A 12,974-nucleotide genomic window follows, 5' to 3' on the forward strand; every position below is an offset into this window, starting at 1 on the left:
CTTCAAATTCCTACCCAAAAATCCTGAATCTGACAAGGAGATTTTTTTCTTTCCATAAAAAGAAATCTGAGAAACATAGACTGAGAATACTGAATTAAGCCTTGGCCGTCACACATGCCAAGAATATGGGAAGCAAGGCTTGAAGAATGAACACATCAGACTATGACTGGGAAGACATGGGTGCTGAGAAAGGCCTGACCAGGGAACCTGGTAGAGATTAGGTTGAGAAGAAGGGAGAAGAGTTGGTGATGCTCGTCCCAACGCAGGTCTCAGATCCTGGGCTCCGCACATGCTGCTGCACTGCTTCCTGAAGTGTTACTTGTTTAACGTCACCTACTTTTTGTCCCTTTTTCATATATACCCTTGATAACTGATTTTTTGTTCCAACTGGATCTTATACAGAAGCTCTTTGGCCTTTTGCTTTGGCAAAAGTTCTTCTGAGAAGAACTGATGTACTATTACGTTGTGTTTCTTTTTTCTTCTTCTTCGTCTTATCTTTAAAAGAAAATAGAAATGACTATTTTTCGGATGCCTTTTTTTGTTTAGAGAGCACTTCTGTATCCATTATTCCATTAATCCCCACAGTGATCCTCTGAAGTCTAGCTGTGGAACCTGAGGCTCAGAGAGACATGGTAACTTGCGTCTCAGTGGGAGAGCTGTGACTCCCACACATTGTCCTTTACTCTGCCAGGTGGCAGTAAAAATACTGAGTTACCCTGAAAATCTGCTCTGATGTCAGTGAGCATCGTGAACTTCAAGTGTTACCTTTATTACAAAAAGCTATAATCCTTGAACTCCTATTTCTCTGTCCTTATTTTGCATTAATCTGATCGGGACTATTTGGATAGGATTCCAGAGAAAGAGGTTTTTCCTCAGAATTTATCACTGAAAACTCCCACTTTGGTCTCACAGTTGTAGCAGTAAAATATATATGCTTATACTTAGACAGAAGCACTTTGTCTTTTACCATTGTGAAGCTTGCTAGGCACTTCTTTCATGGGCTTCTTATTGAGGCACAGGCACCCATAGAGAAATGGAGGTGTAGGCATTCCAGGATGGACTAGGTAATCTTCATCTTTCAAAAAAGTTCTGGAGATGCTAGAAGACTATACTTTAGTTTTGTTATTGCCAATGAGCCAGAACATAAGCGGTACATGTCTTTTAGAGTATGAACATGTTCTTGGACACATCTGCTTGAGCAACTAACTGTTCTGTTTGAAAGAGATCTCATAGAAATGGAATTTTTAAATATTGAGAAAATTCCATTAAGAAATAGAGGGAGAATGAAAAGCGCATTATAAAAACCATGCCAAGAATAAGTACAATATGGCCTAGCTTCCACAAAATATTTACTTTTAATTGAGCTGAATTTTTTAAAATGAACTTTTAAAAGTTAATGTTCTCACTCTTTGGCTAAATAGTTCATTGCTGGGCTTGTCCAATATTTGTTTGGAGTCAGCCAATTTTTCATGACAGAAAAAAACATTGTAGGTAATGTAGATGAGATCGTGTTACTTCCATGAAGAAAATGTGCATGTCTGGATTTACCTTACTCCTCTGTTGTGGCCACACCTCTTTTGAGGACTTGTTTATGGTTAACAGGAAACACAGGAAAATGAAGGGTAGAACATGGTATTATTGATTCACTGTGAGAGTGAATCTGCCAGTTCTGAGTCTGAAGCAATATGACAAATAATATAGCTTTAAAGGTAATCAGGGTTTATACTCCATCTATTTTCATTATTATTGTAAAAATGTAACAACACACAAAAAGAAAAGGAAAAATCAAGCTTCTCCTAATTGCAACATAATATTCTTCATTTTTGTGTATTGTATCTCTGTTCAGATGTGTGCCTGGTTGTTACTGTATTCATGTAATTTATGATCCAAGCTTCTCACCTGGCATTGGATGGTTGACATTTTTTATTGTTCTTCATCTGGGTTTTGTTTTTGTTTGTTTGTTTATTTATTTATTTATTTTTGATTAACAGATGTTCAGTGTTTTCTCATAACATCTGGGTTCTGTGTGTGTGTGTTTGTGTGTGTGTGTGTATGTTTGTGTTCTGGACTCCTTTGGCAGTTTTTGGTAAAGCATATGGACCTATTCTCAGAAAAAATACTTCTAAGCATTTAAAATGCATGGGATTACAGGGGAAACAATTATATTGAAGTACAGTTATTAAAATATTATAAAAATTAGTTTGTACTGTAGCAATCTATTAATGCATTAAGAAGATGTACCTAGTTGTGTAGTGTCTAAGTAAATAAGCATAAATATTTTGAAACTCTCTATGAATCTGAAGGTAGAGGATAGGAAGTTGAGGAATTTGATGCCCCGTGACCGGTATTATCTAGGTGAAATAAGAGGCACAGCTATCTTTAGAATGTGAGGACTTGGGCCCTGTTTGAAGAGAAGTAATGTTTTAAAACAGATTTATCGAAGGATAAGGGCAGCATTATTTGCCTTTTACTGTGTATCAGGTACTGTGCTAACTCTTATATGTGCTATTTTTTTAAGGGCAACTTCATGAGGAATAGGTGCTGAAGTCTATCCAGTGAAGCAACTGAATTTAGAGAAGTTACTCATTGTTTTAAACACAAATAGACCATTGTAAAAATATTGGCCCTTTACTTGTCCTCAAGGGAAGTCGCCGGAATAATCCAGAAGCAATATCCTGAGGTAATATAGTGCAAAGCTCCATGGTGGCAGGGTTAGGATTCGGGCTTTAACCAGAGGCTGTTTTACTACCTTTTGTCCATTCCTTAAATTGGGAAAGATAAAAGGAATTTTTGAGTGACTTAAAGGGCCACTTGAGATTGGAAACCCTAAATTTATCTCATCTAGAAGACGAATCCACAAACTCACTATTGGGTGATTTTTCTCCTGTAGCAGCCGTGTCAGATACTTACATAGAGGAAGGTGGTGGTTGGCTGCTGCAAGAGAAGGGATGGGCTCTGAACTGGACAGCCTGTGTCCACGCAGAGGAACCATATCCTGAGTTAACTCTTCCCATAGCTGCAGTTGTCTCCCCAGAAAAGGCACTTCCTTTGAAAGGTCACCTGGGACATGTCTGTACTGCATTGACTTTATAGCTTTTCATCACTGCTTCCTCAGTTTTATTTGGAGACACAGTGTACATATATTTCAACTCAATCATAAATTTCCTCAATGTAGGCTGCTGGTAGCATAATCGAAAGACAAGAGGCAAAGAGGTTGTGGCAGGCCACAGACAGAACAATTCATGGGTGACAGTTTCTATTAAGGGTCAGATGCACTCAGGGGCTTTAGGATAGCTTCTAGTGTTCAGAAAGGAAGAATACCCCAGCGTAGCAGCTTTTGTAGTTTTCAAAGAAAAACCATGAGATCTTTTTATTGTTCCTTTTCCCAACCACTCTTACCAAGGTAAGTATATTTAGCAGGAATGTCTACAAAGGTTCATTTAAACCGTTAAGAAATGCCTGGGGGAAGTTGGACAGGATAGAACTTGAAATTCACTTGTGGGACACAATTTCTTATTGCACATCCATGAACCGTGCCTTTACTGTTCCATCCCAGTCCTCATAAATGAATGTGTTTCAATAAATATACATGAAACAGAGATTTGAGGAACTGTATACTCATCTCTGAAAAAATGTCAGCAAACCACAACTGCAACCTTTCATACTGTTGGATAGTTGCACTGCCTGAGAATAAATATTGCTAAGGATAATTAGTTCTTATCTTTATCTTTTTTTTTTTCTTCTCAGATACCTTTAGGCCTTCAGGCCCAAGGCCAGAAATAAATAGAACATGTCTACTAGTCCTTGCTTCCCTAATGCCAGTAGCAGATCATATCTGATATTCAAAATAAATAAAGATTTTTTTTTTTTTTTGCTTGTTCTTGGAGCAATAGAGAGCTTGTAAGCTGGCCTTCCTAAAATGTGCCAAATGGGAAAATTATGTGTCCTTTAATTTAACCAATGTGAATTCAATCATTAAAGTATTATGGTTTCCAACATTAATTCAGAGAGATCTAAAACTAGGTAAGTTGAAGAGAGTTAAGAAATTCTTCTAAGTATTAAGTAATTAAACAAATCTGGGTAGATTTTTATAGGGTGGAGAGCATACACATCAGTGAACTCTAGCAGGGTACAATTGTATCACAAATGACAGAGTGACTTTTGTTAACTAAATAATTCAGTAATTCTGAGTTCAATTAATAAATGCTTTATGCAATGAGAGTAAGGATTTCTGTAAACAGTAATTTCAAATAATCAAATTTCCTTTAGGAAATAGGTGCTCTTTAATAGGAACATAAAAAGAAATAAAAATGCAAATATAGAAGTACTTAGAAAACACTTATTTTGTGGTTAGGAGGCCTTTCTTTCCCCACCCATCAGGTGAAAGATGCTTAGTGGCGCTTAATAAGTATTTAGAATAAAGCTCTCTATATGCTATAACTGTGTAACCCTTTTGCTCTTTTAATTTGAAATAAAGAATGGAATCCAAACAGGCTATGAGAGAAGTAAAAATGGGAAGTGATTGATTTTTTTCAACATACGTAACATTGCTTATTTTGTGATTCATCAGCAAATGCTGCTGCATGCTATCAGCGAAGTGCTTCTTTCAACATGAGATTGTAATGTTGCCTTTAATATTTAATTTCTTTGCAAATGCTACTTTTATGTCTGTGTTTTCTAGACAGCACAGGTAGTTAAGTGCAGAGGGAAGCACTATTTTCTGCTAAGAGGGGGTCTAGGAAAGAAGGGCAGGAAGCATCCAGAGTCTGGCCTGTTTTACCCACAACCTTCTCACCTCTTCACTTTTGTCTGTCCAGGCCATGTTAGTTTTGCAGTTTTGGTGACTTCCCCTTATTCCTGTGCCAAGCTAGAATTTGCAACTGTGAAGTCAGACAGACAACTTTGAAATACTGCATATTCCCTACCTCGGAGACTCCAGGAGTGTGGCGCTTGGTCAATGTCCTCCTCAGAACTTAGTTTGTGTACTGTGATAGGCACCTTTAATGAAAAGGCAGGTAGAATTTTTTTAAAGGACCTAAAGATGGACAAAGAGACTTGCCTGATCAACAGGCATTTCCAGTTAAAGATCATGCTGATTTTCTGGGTGGTCTGGTCTGCAGAACTGCTTGATCGCCTGAGCCTTAACCCAGAGCCACTCAGAGGATTGTAATAAAATAATAGTCCTAATTTCCACCTAAAAATTAGCTGCTACTACAAAGCCATCATGAGTTTCTCACCTGGGCAAGTAAAGTTTGTGCCAGAGTACAGTCCAAGGTCTTTCAGGATCCTGCCTTTTCAGCCTGTCGTCCCTTGGCTGTGCTCATACTTCCTGACGTTGTTTTGGTCATGGTCTTTTTTTTTTTTTTCTTTTTTACCTCTGAGCTTTGTTACTCCCATCTAGATGTTTTTCCTCCTTCTTTATCCCACTCCCACATGCAGTGGCTGAAGTCTGCTAGTCCTTCAGGATAAACTCACAGTCCACCTCTTCTTGGTGGCTTTCTTAGTCCTTTAAAAATCCTGCTGGGCAGCTTCTCTGAGCCATGAGGCCGGCCCTGGGTCCCTGTGGCTAAAGTCTCAGCCTGCGAGCAGCATGTCTGCCTGTAACCCTCCAGTGCAGCATCTGACGTGGTGCCAAAGCACTGCATGCAGCATCTAAACTCCAAGAAATTAATTGTAGAAAACTTTGAGAGAAACTCTGTTTTTGCCTTATTATGAGTTCTTGGGAGGATGGAACTCATCTAGCTATGTCTGGTCACAGTGACTCTGGCCTTCAGTTCAGAGTGGTGCAGAGGTGAGCTGCCTACACTCTCCTGCCACATCGAGGCCCCCCCACTATGGCTTGAGTCATCAAAGTAGAATCAGACTTGCTTCCTTGTCCTGTATTTGGTGCCCCTCCGGTAGCTGGCATGAAGTTCATCCTGTCTTGCCCCTCTTCTAGATCTGCTCAGTAGAATGGTTTGAGTGCTGAGTGGAGGTAGGTAACCACCTGAGGCTCACATGCGGCCTTGCCTTGCCCTGCCAGTCCAATCATCTTTTAAATATAACGGGGCTTTCCAATTGTGATTATGGCTGCAAAGCTTTTGTTACAGCTATTTTTTCATGCCAAATTAAGCTCCTTAAATACAAGGATTGTGTATCTTTTTCATTTTTCTGTCTGCCTTTGCATTTTGCAGAATGATCTTACATGAAGGTATTTAGTAAGTATTGAAGTGGCTGAAATAATGAATTACTACATTATATACATTAAGAAAACATTCATTAAGTTAATAGCTGTTTATGTGTATAGTCAGTGTTCTGCTACTTGGCTTAAAAGGTGCTTCCAAAGGATTCATACTTGATCTTCCTTGTGATATATCTCTTGATCCAAAATAAAACAAAGTATGACTGTGCTGTTGGTATAGTACTTTTCACAAGTCATTTGTTAATTTGTCGGATTGTGTCTGAACTGCCTTGGCCTTTTCAGTTCTGGAATTCTTTTGTGATTTTTATTTAACATTTTCTCAGTGCCAGCAGTGACTCCTTAGCCTTATTTTGAATAATGTAGCCTTATATCTGATCCCTGGCCACCTCTGTCCATTTTTTTTTAGCTCTGTCTCTTGGCCTAGCTGAGCTCATCCCACTGGCCTTTATCTGCTACTTGACTTTTCTTAGCTTTCTCACCTTTTGCAGGGTGAATCTCACCAAACAAAAAGCCATGAGATAAATGGCTTCTGATACCTATCATAAATAAGGATTTAATTCAACATACTTGACATCATGAGCCATTTATTTTAATGCTCTGAACTCGGAGTGCATAAGAAATAACTTTTTGGGAAGAGAGACAGAGGACTTATGTTATGACCTGTTGCCTGAATATGCAGGATTCATTTTATCATATCATTAATATGTGGATGAGGCTGCATATTAATTGCTGCCTCTCACAAAACAGCCCAGACCCTGTGGTATCAGTGCACTGGGGACCTTGCTTTTCAATGTCCTCCATTTCCTTCCCTCCCTAGCCACTCTTTAGCTGACTGGATAAGTTGATTTCTCCTTGTTAAACTCCTCTCTCTTCTCCTTCTGAATCTCACTCTCAAATGGCTGTTGTTCCATTCTGCTTTTTATTGTGGCTATATGTCTCCCCCACTAGACTATGCTCCTTACTGTAGAACTCAGCTTCCCCTGTGCTAGCCAGTATTGACACATGAGGGGATTGACTTAATGAATACTAATAAGTAGAACATCAATCTTACAGGTAGGGCTAAAAATCAAAGGATTCTATTGTGAACCCTGTATTTAAGAACTTAGAGCAAAGTGAAGGTTTTAGCCTGAGTCCTCTGACTTGCCTGCAACAATAGTGATGTCTGTTGTGCCCAGCATTTTTCCCTGTTTGAGCTGGAAATGTTAGCTTGCTGTGTGGTACTTAGAAAAAGTGTCTTTAGGGAGCAAAAGGAAAAAGAAATTAGCTAACGTAGCATTATCATTAACCTATGACTTGTTTGATTGTGAAACCATAATTAAAAAGCATTCACACCTGTTTTGGAATTACCTGCCTCTTTGTGTAAGAAAAAAGAATCATAAAACTGACAAAACAACAACAAAATAATATCACAAATCATATTAACAGGAAAAAGGGAGAAGAAGATGTGCTTTGAACCTCCAGCTCCTTCACAGCTCATCATTTCTTGATGCCCTTTGCCAAGTTGGATGCTCAAGGAAATCTAATGATACACAAAGCCTCATTGACAGATACTTCATTACTTCCTCAATCCATTAGAAGCCTTAATGGCCTATGCCACTGGAATAAGTATGGAAATCCAGTCCCCCAAGAAAGTACAGTGCTCTATAAATCATAACCGCCTGAGGATTCTCTCAATCCTTGACACTGAAGAGTAGGTATATAGAAAAAATTGCCCTTCCTTAATTCCCTTGTACTAGAAGCTCTCAGCATGAATGACACCTTTTAAGTTTTTAACTCTCCAACCTCATGGTTCTCTAAGTGTGAGCTGGGGATCAATAGCATCAGTATCTCTGGGAACTTGTTAGAAATGCAAATTCAGTGGCCCCACCCAGATGTGCTGTAACCCTGGGGTGGAACAGAGCCATTTCTGTCCTTGATATCAGCCTTGCCAGAACTGTCCTGTCTGAGATACCCACTAAGAGCTTTTGTCTGGGCCATCAGCTCCCTGGAGTCTAGTGCTCTTTAACCTTTTTTCTTCATTCCCCTCCCTGCAGAACACACACTTTTTAATATTATATTTTAATATTATTTTATTTTGTAATTTTTATTTTTTAATGTATTGTATATTTTTATACAGAAACTCCATTTGTCTTGAGGAGTTTGGGGATTGATTCGAGGTTTTTTCTACTTCTCTCTCCAGCCTTGACTCTCAGATGAGTTAGGAGCTCTGCCCTGGCATATTATTTACTCTTGTTTTCTAGTAATTCTCATGGCTTTATTCTGAAGGCAAAATCAAGGCCAGTGTGATGGCTCATGCCCATTATCCCAACACTCTGGAAGGCCAAAGCAGACAAATTGCTTGAGCTCAGGAGTCTGAAACTAGCCTGGGCAACACAGCAAAACCCTGCCTCTAATACAAAAATTACAAAAAATTATCACTGTCTTAGTAGGCTAGGGATGGAGAAAGCATTAACTAGCCCACCTATCCTACAGCAGTGTTTATAAAACCTGAGTCTGCATAAAGATCTCTTTTTTAGGGGGGATTGGTGGAGATGGAGTCACCCAGGCTGGAGTGCATGGCACAATCTCCGCTTACTGCAACCTCCACCTCCTAGGTTCAAGCAATTTCTCCTGCCTCAGCCAACCAAGTAGCTGGGATTACAGGTGCCCACCACAATGCCTGGCTAATTTTTGTATTTTTTGTAGCAACAGGGTTTCACAATGTTGGCCAGGCTGGTCTGGAACTCCTGATCTCAGGTGATCCATCTGTCTCGACCTCCCAAAGTACTGGAGTTACAGGCGTGAGTCACCACACCCGGCCTAGAGATCTTTAAAAACATCATGTTAGAAACATTCTGAGTAGCACTGTTTTAAAATAATTACCTCATGTTGACCCAGGGTTTCTGCTACTTTTAATTACGATTTTTTTGTGTGTGTGACTTCTTGATTTGGGGTGGCTCTGAGGCTTTAGGGCTGAGAATTATACTTACTCCTTTGGTATCCTTTGCCTAAGGGATATTTTTTGCCAAACACTTATTTTGGATGAGTCCTTATCTACTTTGGCTTTTTTGTTGATTTAGTTCCACCTGTTTCCCATGGTCTAGGAATTCCATAAATTTTCTGGTCCTCTGATGGCACTGTCTTTTGTCAGTGCTGTTATAGCTTCATCCTTTTTCCTGTATAGTTATGTAGGGGTTGGACCAGGATAGATGGTAGCAGAGATTGAGTGTACCATTTTGATCCAGTTCATCTTTGCTTTTCTTAAAGCTTTCTTCCTTCTGTTGTACCCAGGCATGATTCATTGTACCATGCCTGTTCATGTTATTCTAGTGCCATGGAGCATTTCGTTCCTACTTCTTTCATATCATGTATTTGTTGTAACATTCTTAAGTGCATGTAGGTATCTTTCACCTACTAGATTCTATTTTGTAGCCCAGGTATCTGTGGTCATCAAATTCAGAGATTTTTTTCAGCCAGGTGGAAAAAAAACCAGTTTAGCAACAAGCAAATGAAAATGGGGATCTGAAATACTATGTTAACTATCTTATAGGTTACATTCACAACAGCTTCTCTCATAGGTTTTGTGGGGTTCTCTGTCTCTACGAGAACCTGCGTGATATTTAAGTTAAACTTCTCAACTCTGAATAAACATCTTGCAAAGAATTGAGTTTTAATAGTTTACCGTTAGGTTGACTTTCTAAAGATACTGTGGTTCTGTCCTTAGAAATCACCACTTCTGGTCCTCCTGGAAGAGGGCAAGTCCCTTCTTAGATTCCAAGGATTGAATCCTCTCTGGTCATAAGTGTATTCTGTCTTCTTAACCCTTTTTGGTGAGTCTCAGTTTAATGAGGAAGTTAATGGTGACAGAGGTTGGGAGATACCAATGCTTTAATTAGTTAAGCCACAATACTCTGTCCTGCTCTTAAAAGGTCTTATTAGGAAAATAAGACATAATTTCACCTCTCATATACCTGTCAATATATTAACTTACTCAAACACTGACCTCTATGTCATATAATTAGGCTCTTAAGAGATTGAAAATGCCTGGGCCTCCTGATGGGAGTTTCTGCTTTTATATCTGCCATCGCATTTCAAATAATTGGAACTGACAAAAAGATGTTAAAATACTAAGAGTTACCACAAATGTATTGAAACTGATAGCATGGATTGCCAAAGAGATACCAAGATAGAATATTAAATAATGCTTTTATGCAGATTATGATGTCTTTTTAGTTTTATGGTTCTCTCTGTGTCTTTGTGTGTTTGATTTTTTAATCAGCTAAGCCACGTCCTCAACCTCCACTTAAAAATGCTTAATTGTACACTGAATCTATATGTATAAGGCAGTCACATAAGTGTCTAAAGCGTAGGGCCCTTATGGGTACTAGTGAGAAATAACACTTAGACCACAAAGGGCCTTTTATAAACTTTGCTCGTCCACCTCATGCTTTACCCCCCTTTTTTTGAAGTGACTTGGAGATAAAGAGAAACCTTTAATTATATGAAGGATATTAAGTATAGTGGTGGTGACATGAGATTCATGTTGTAAAGAATCACTCTGGCAGCTTTGGGGAAGACAAATGGAGATAGAATGAAATAAAAGATGGAGATACACGTTGGGAGTCCATTACTATGCTAGGCAAGACACCATGGGCGGAGGCAGTGGCAGTTGGTATAGATGGTAGGGAGAGATCGGAGTAAGATTAAGGGATAGAATCTGTAAGTTTAAGTCACTGATCAGATATGAGGACAAAAAAAAAGTTAGGGGTTAAGTGCACATTGATTCTTGCAAGCCTCTGATAAAGTATTAGTCTTCAGAGTTTAAGTACCTTTATTTTCGCAGGAAAGAAAATGTACCTGTAAAAGAAAAGCACTAACATTTGATCAGATTTCAGACCCTTTTTACTCTTGGGAATGAAAATTTGAGCTTTTGATCATTGTTTCTTCTGCTTTCCAGATCTGACCCTGTGTTGTTGTACAACCATTTTTTCTTGACCCTCCAGTATTAGTTCACAACTTGCATTTAGTGAAGCTATTTGATTTTCTCTATCTCTCATAACAAATGTACTGATAATGTTTAGGGCTAATTGTATGCAATTTAATTTTGAATTGTGGTAATCATTATTGCTGTTTTTATTTTCATCTTCTCTTCCCTAGGCATCATCAGCTATACATATTTAACCAAATTATGTCCTTTGGGGTGATTTTCAACTTTCTCACTTTGGAAGCATATTTTTTTTTTGTTAGTCATGAAGGGTTCAGATTTGGATTATTAAACACTACTTTTCCCATTGGACCATTTAACACTTTACATTTCCTTGTCATTGGAAAACTTAACTTGTCCGTCCCTATGTTGTTTGGGTGTTTTGAAGGCCTCATCTAATTTAGGAAAGAATGACCTGTTCTCCAAACCAATATTCTACTTCTTGATGCACAGAAAGACCTGCCATACAGGAGATAAAACAGAATTAGCTTCAGCATTCATGGATTGTTTATAGGAGCACCTCTGGTGTCTTTTCCTGAGCTCTGTGCCTGCAGGAGCATGTGCAAAAGTGTTTGGCTTTCCTTGCTGCAAGAAATAGTTAAATGTATGTCTGGTAGTCTGTGACCATAGCAGTATGTTTCCTTTAAAGTAAGTACATTCCATTGCCACAGATGCTGTCACCACTAGGGCCCCTGGAGGGTCAGGACTTGTTGATGTTATCAGTTTTGTTTTGTTTTTTTTTCCTCTCTAGTAGCTATTATTCTGTAAAATGTGGAAACTGACTGGATTACAGAATGTGAATTGATGTTCTTCTCTATTTTAACCCTCCAGAAATGCATCTTCTGCAGACACCGGGTTAAGAGGGTCTCTGGAGCCTGCATCCAGTGTTCCTACGGTCGCTGCCCAGCCTCCTTCCATGTCACTTGTGCCCATGCTGCTGGGGTACTGATGGAGCCTGATGATTGGCCTTATGTTGTGAACATCACATGCTTTCGACATAAGGTCAACCCCAATATGGTAAGATGTACTCTCCCTTCTTCAGTGCTAAGAGTTTATCTGTATTTTTTCCTGTTTTAGACTACCTCCCAGACATAACATTCTTCTGTAATATTACTCATTGTTTACCTGTCTAGATCCTGAGTTCCTTGAGGGCAGGGATTGCACGCTATTATTTACTGGTAGTTGCCTAGGACCTGTCAATTGTCTGGTACACACTAGACACAATAAATCTGTATGAGCTAAATGAATTAATGAACAAATGAATGCAGAAAACTCTTTATGCCTGTCCTGGTGTTGGATCTGTACACAGGGCTGCTGAGTTTGGTTGTACATGTTGTGCACTGCACATATCCAGGGTGAGAGTGAAATCATTTCTGTGAGGGGATCACCACCTGGGATTTTGTAGTGGACAGTCTATGAAAGTGTACACTGTGATCTTGGGGTGTTAGAAGATACAGAGCAGCAGCACAGTAAAGGAAAAGGTAGGAAGGCCAGGAGCTTTTGGGACTCTGCTGCCTTAGATGGGATATATGAGGGACAGCCTGGGCACCCTGGAAGGAGTGAGGACAGTCTCATAGAAAAAAATAGAAAAGTAGAGGAGGAATACAGATAACATTTTTTTTGAGCTTATTTTCTGAGAAAAGAGTGTTTGCAACCAAGTAATGTGAATTTAGCCATAATTTTGTTGACCTGTCCTTGGCGAATGAAATCTTTCCTCTGTTTTAAATACTTAGAAACATTATTACAGTGTAGAGATAGTTGATATGTCTTTGTTAACTTTCCAGTTCACCATGGTTGGTTTTGGCTACCAAATAGGAGGCTAAAGCATTG

At 39.0% G+C, this 12,974-nt stretch overlaps 1 protein-coding gene across 7 annotated transcripts in view; it reads left to right on the plus strand.

Annotated features, from left to right (window-relative positions):
- KDM4C (lysine demethylase 4C) overlaps nucleotides 1-12,974 on the plus strand; it is a 418,510-nt gene that overhangs the window by 338,319 nt on the left and 67,217 nt on the right. For all 7 annotated transcript variants that reach the window (XM_035305424.3, XM_035305451.3, XM_078368791.1 and 4 more), the window contains one exon: nucleotides 11,976-12,161. In XM_035305424.3, the coding sequence (XP_035161315.3) occupies nucleotides 11,976-12,161 (186 nt within the window). The remainder of the gene's footprint in view (nucleotides 1-11,975; nucleotides 12,162-12,974) is intronic.

Source organism: Callithrix jacchus, chromosome 1 (genome assembly GCF_049354715.1).
Source record: "Callithrix jacchus isolate 240 chromosome 1, calJac240_pri, whole genome shotgun sequence".
Classification (NCBI taxonomy): domain Eukaryota; kingdom Metazoa; phylum Chordata; class Mammalia; order Primates; family Cebidae; genus Callithrix; species Callithrix jacchus.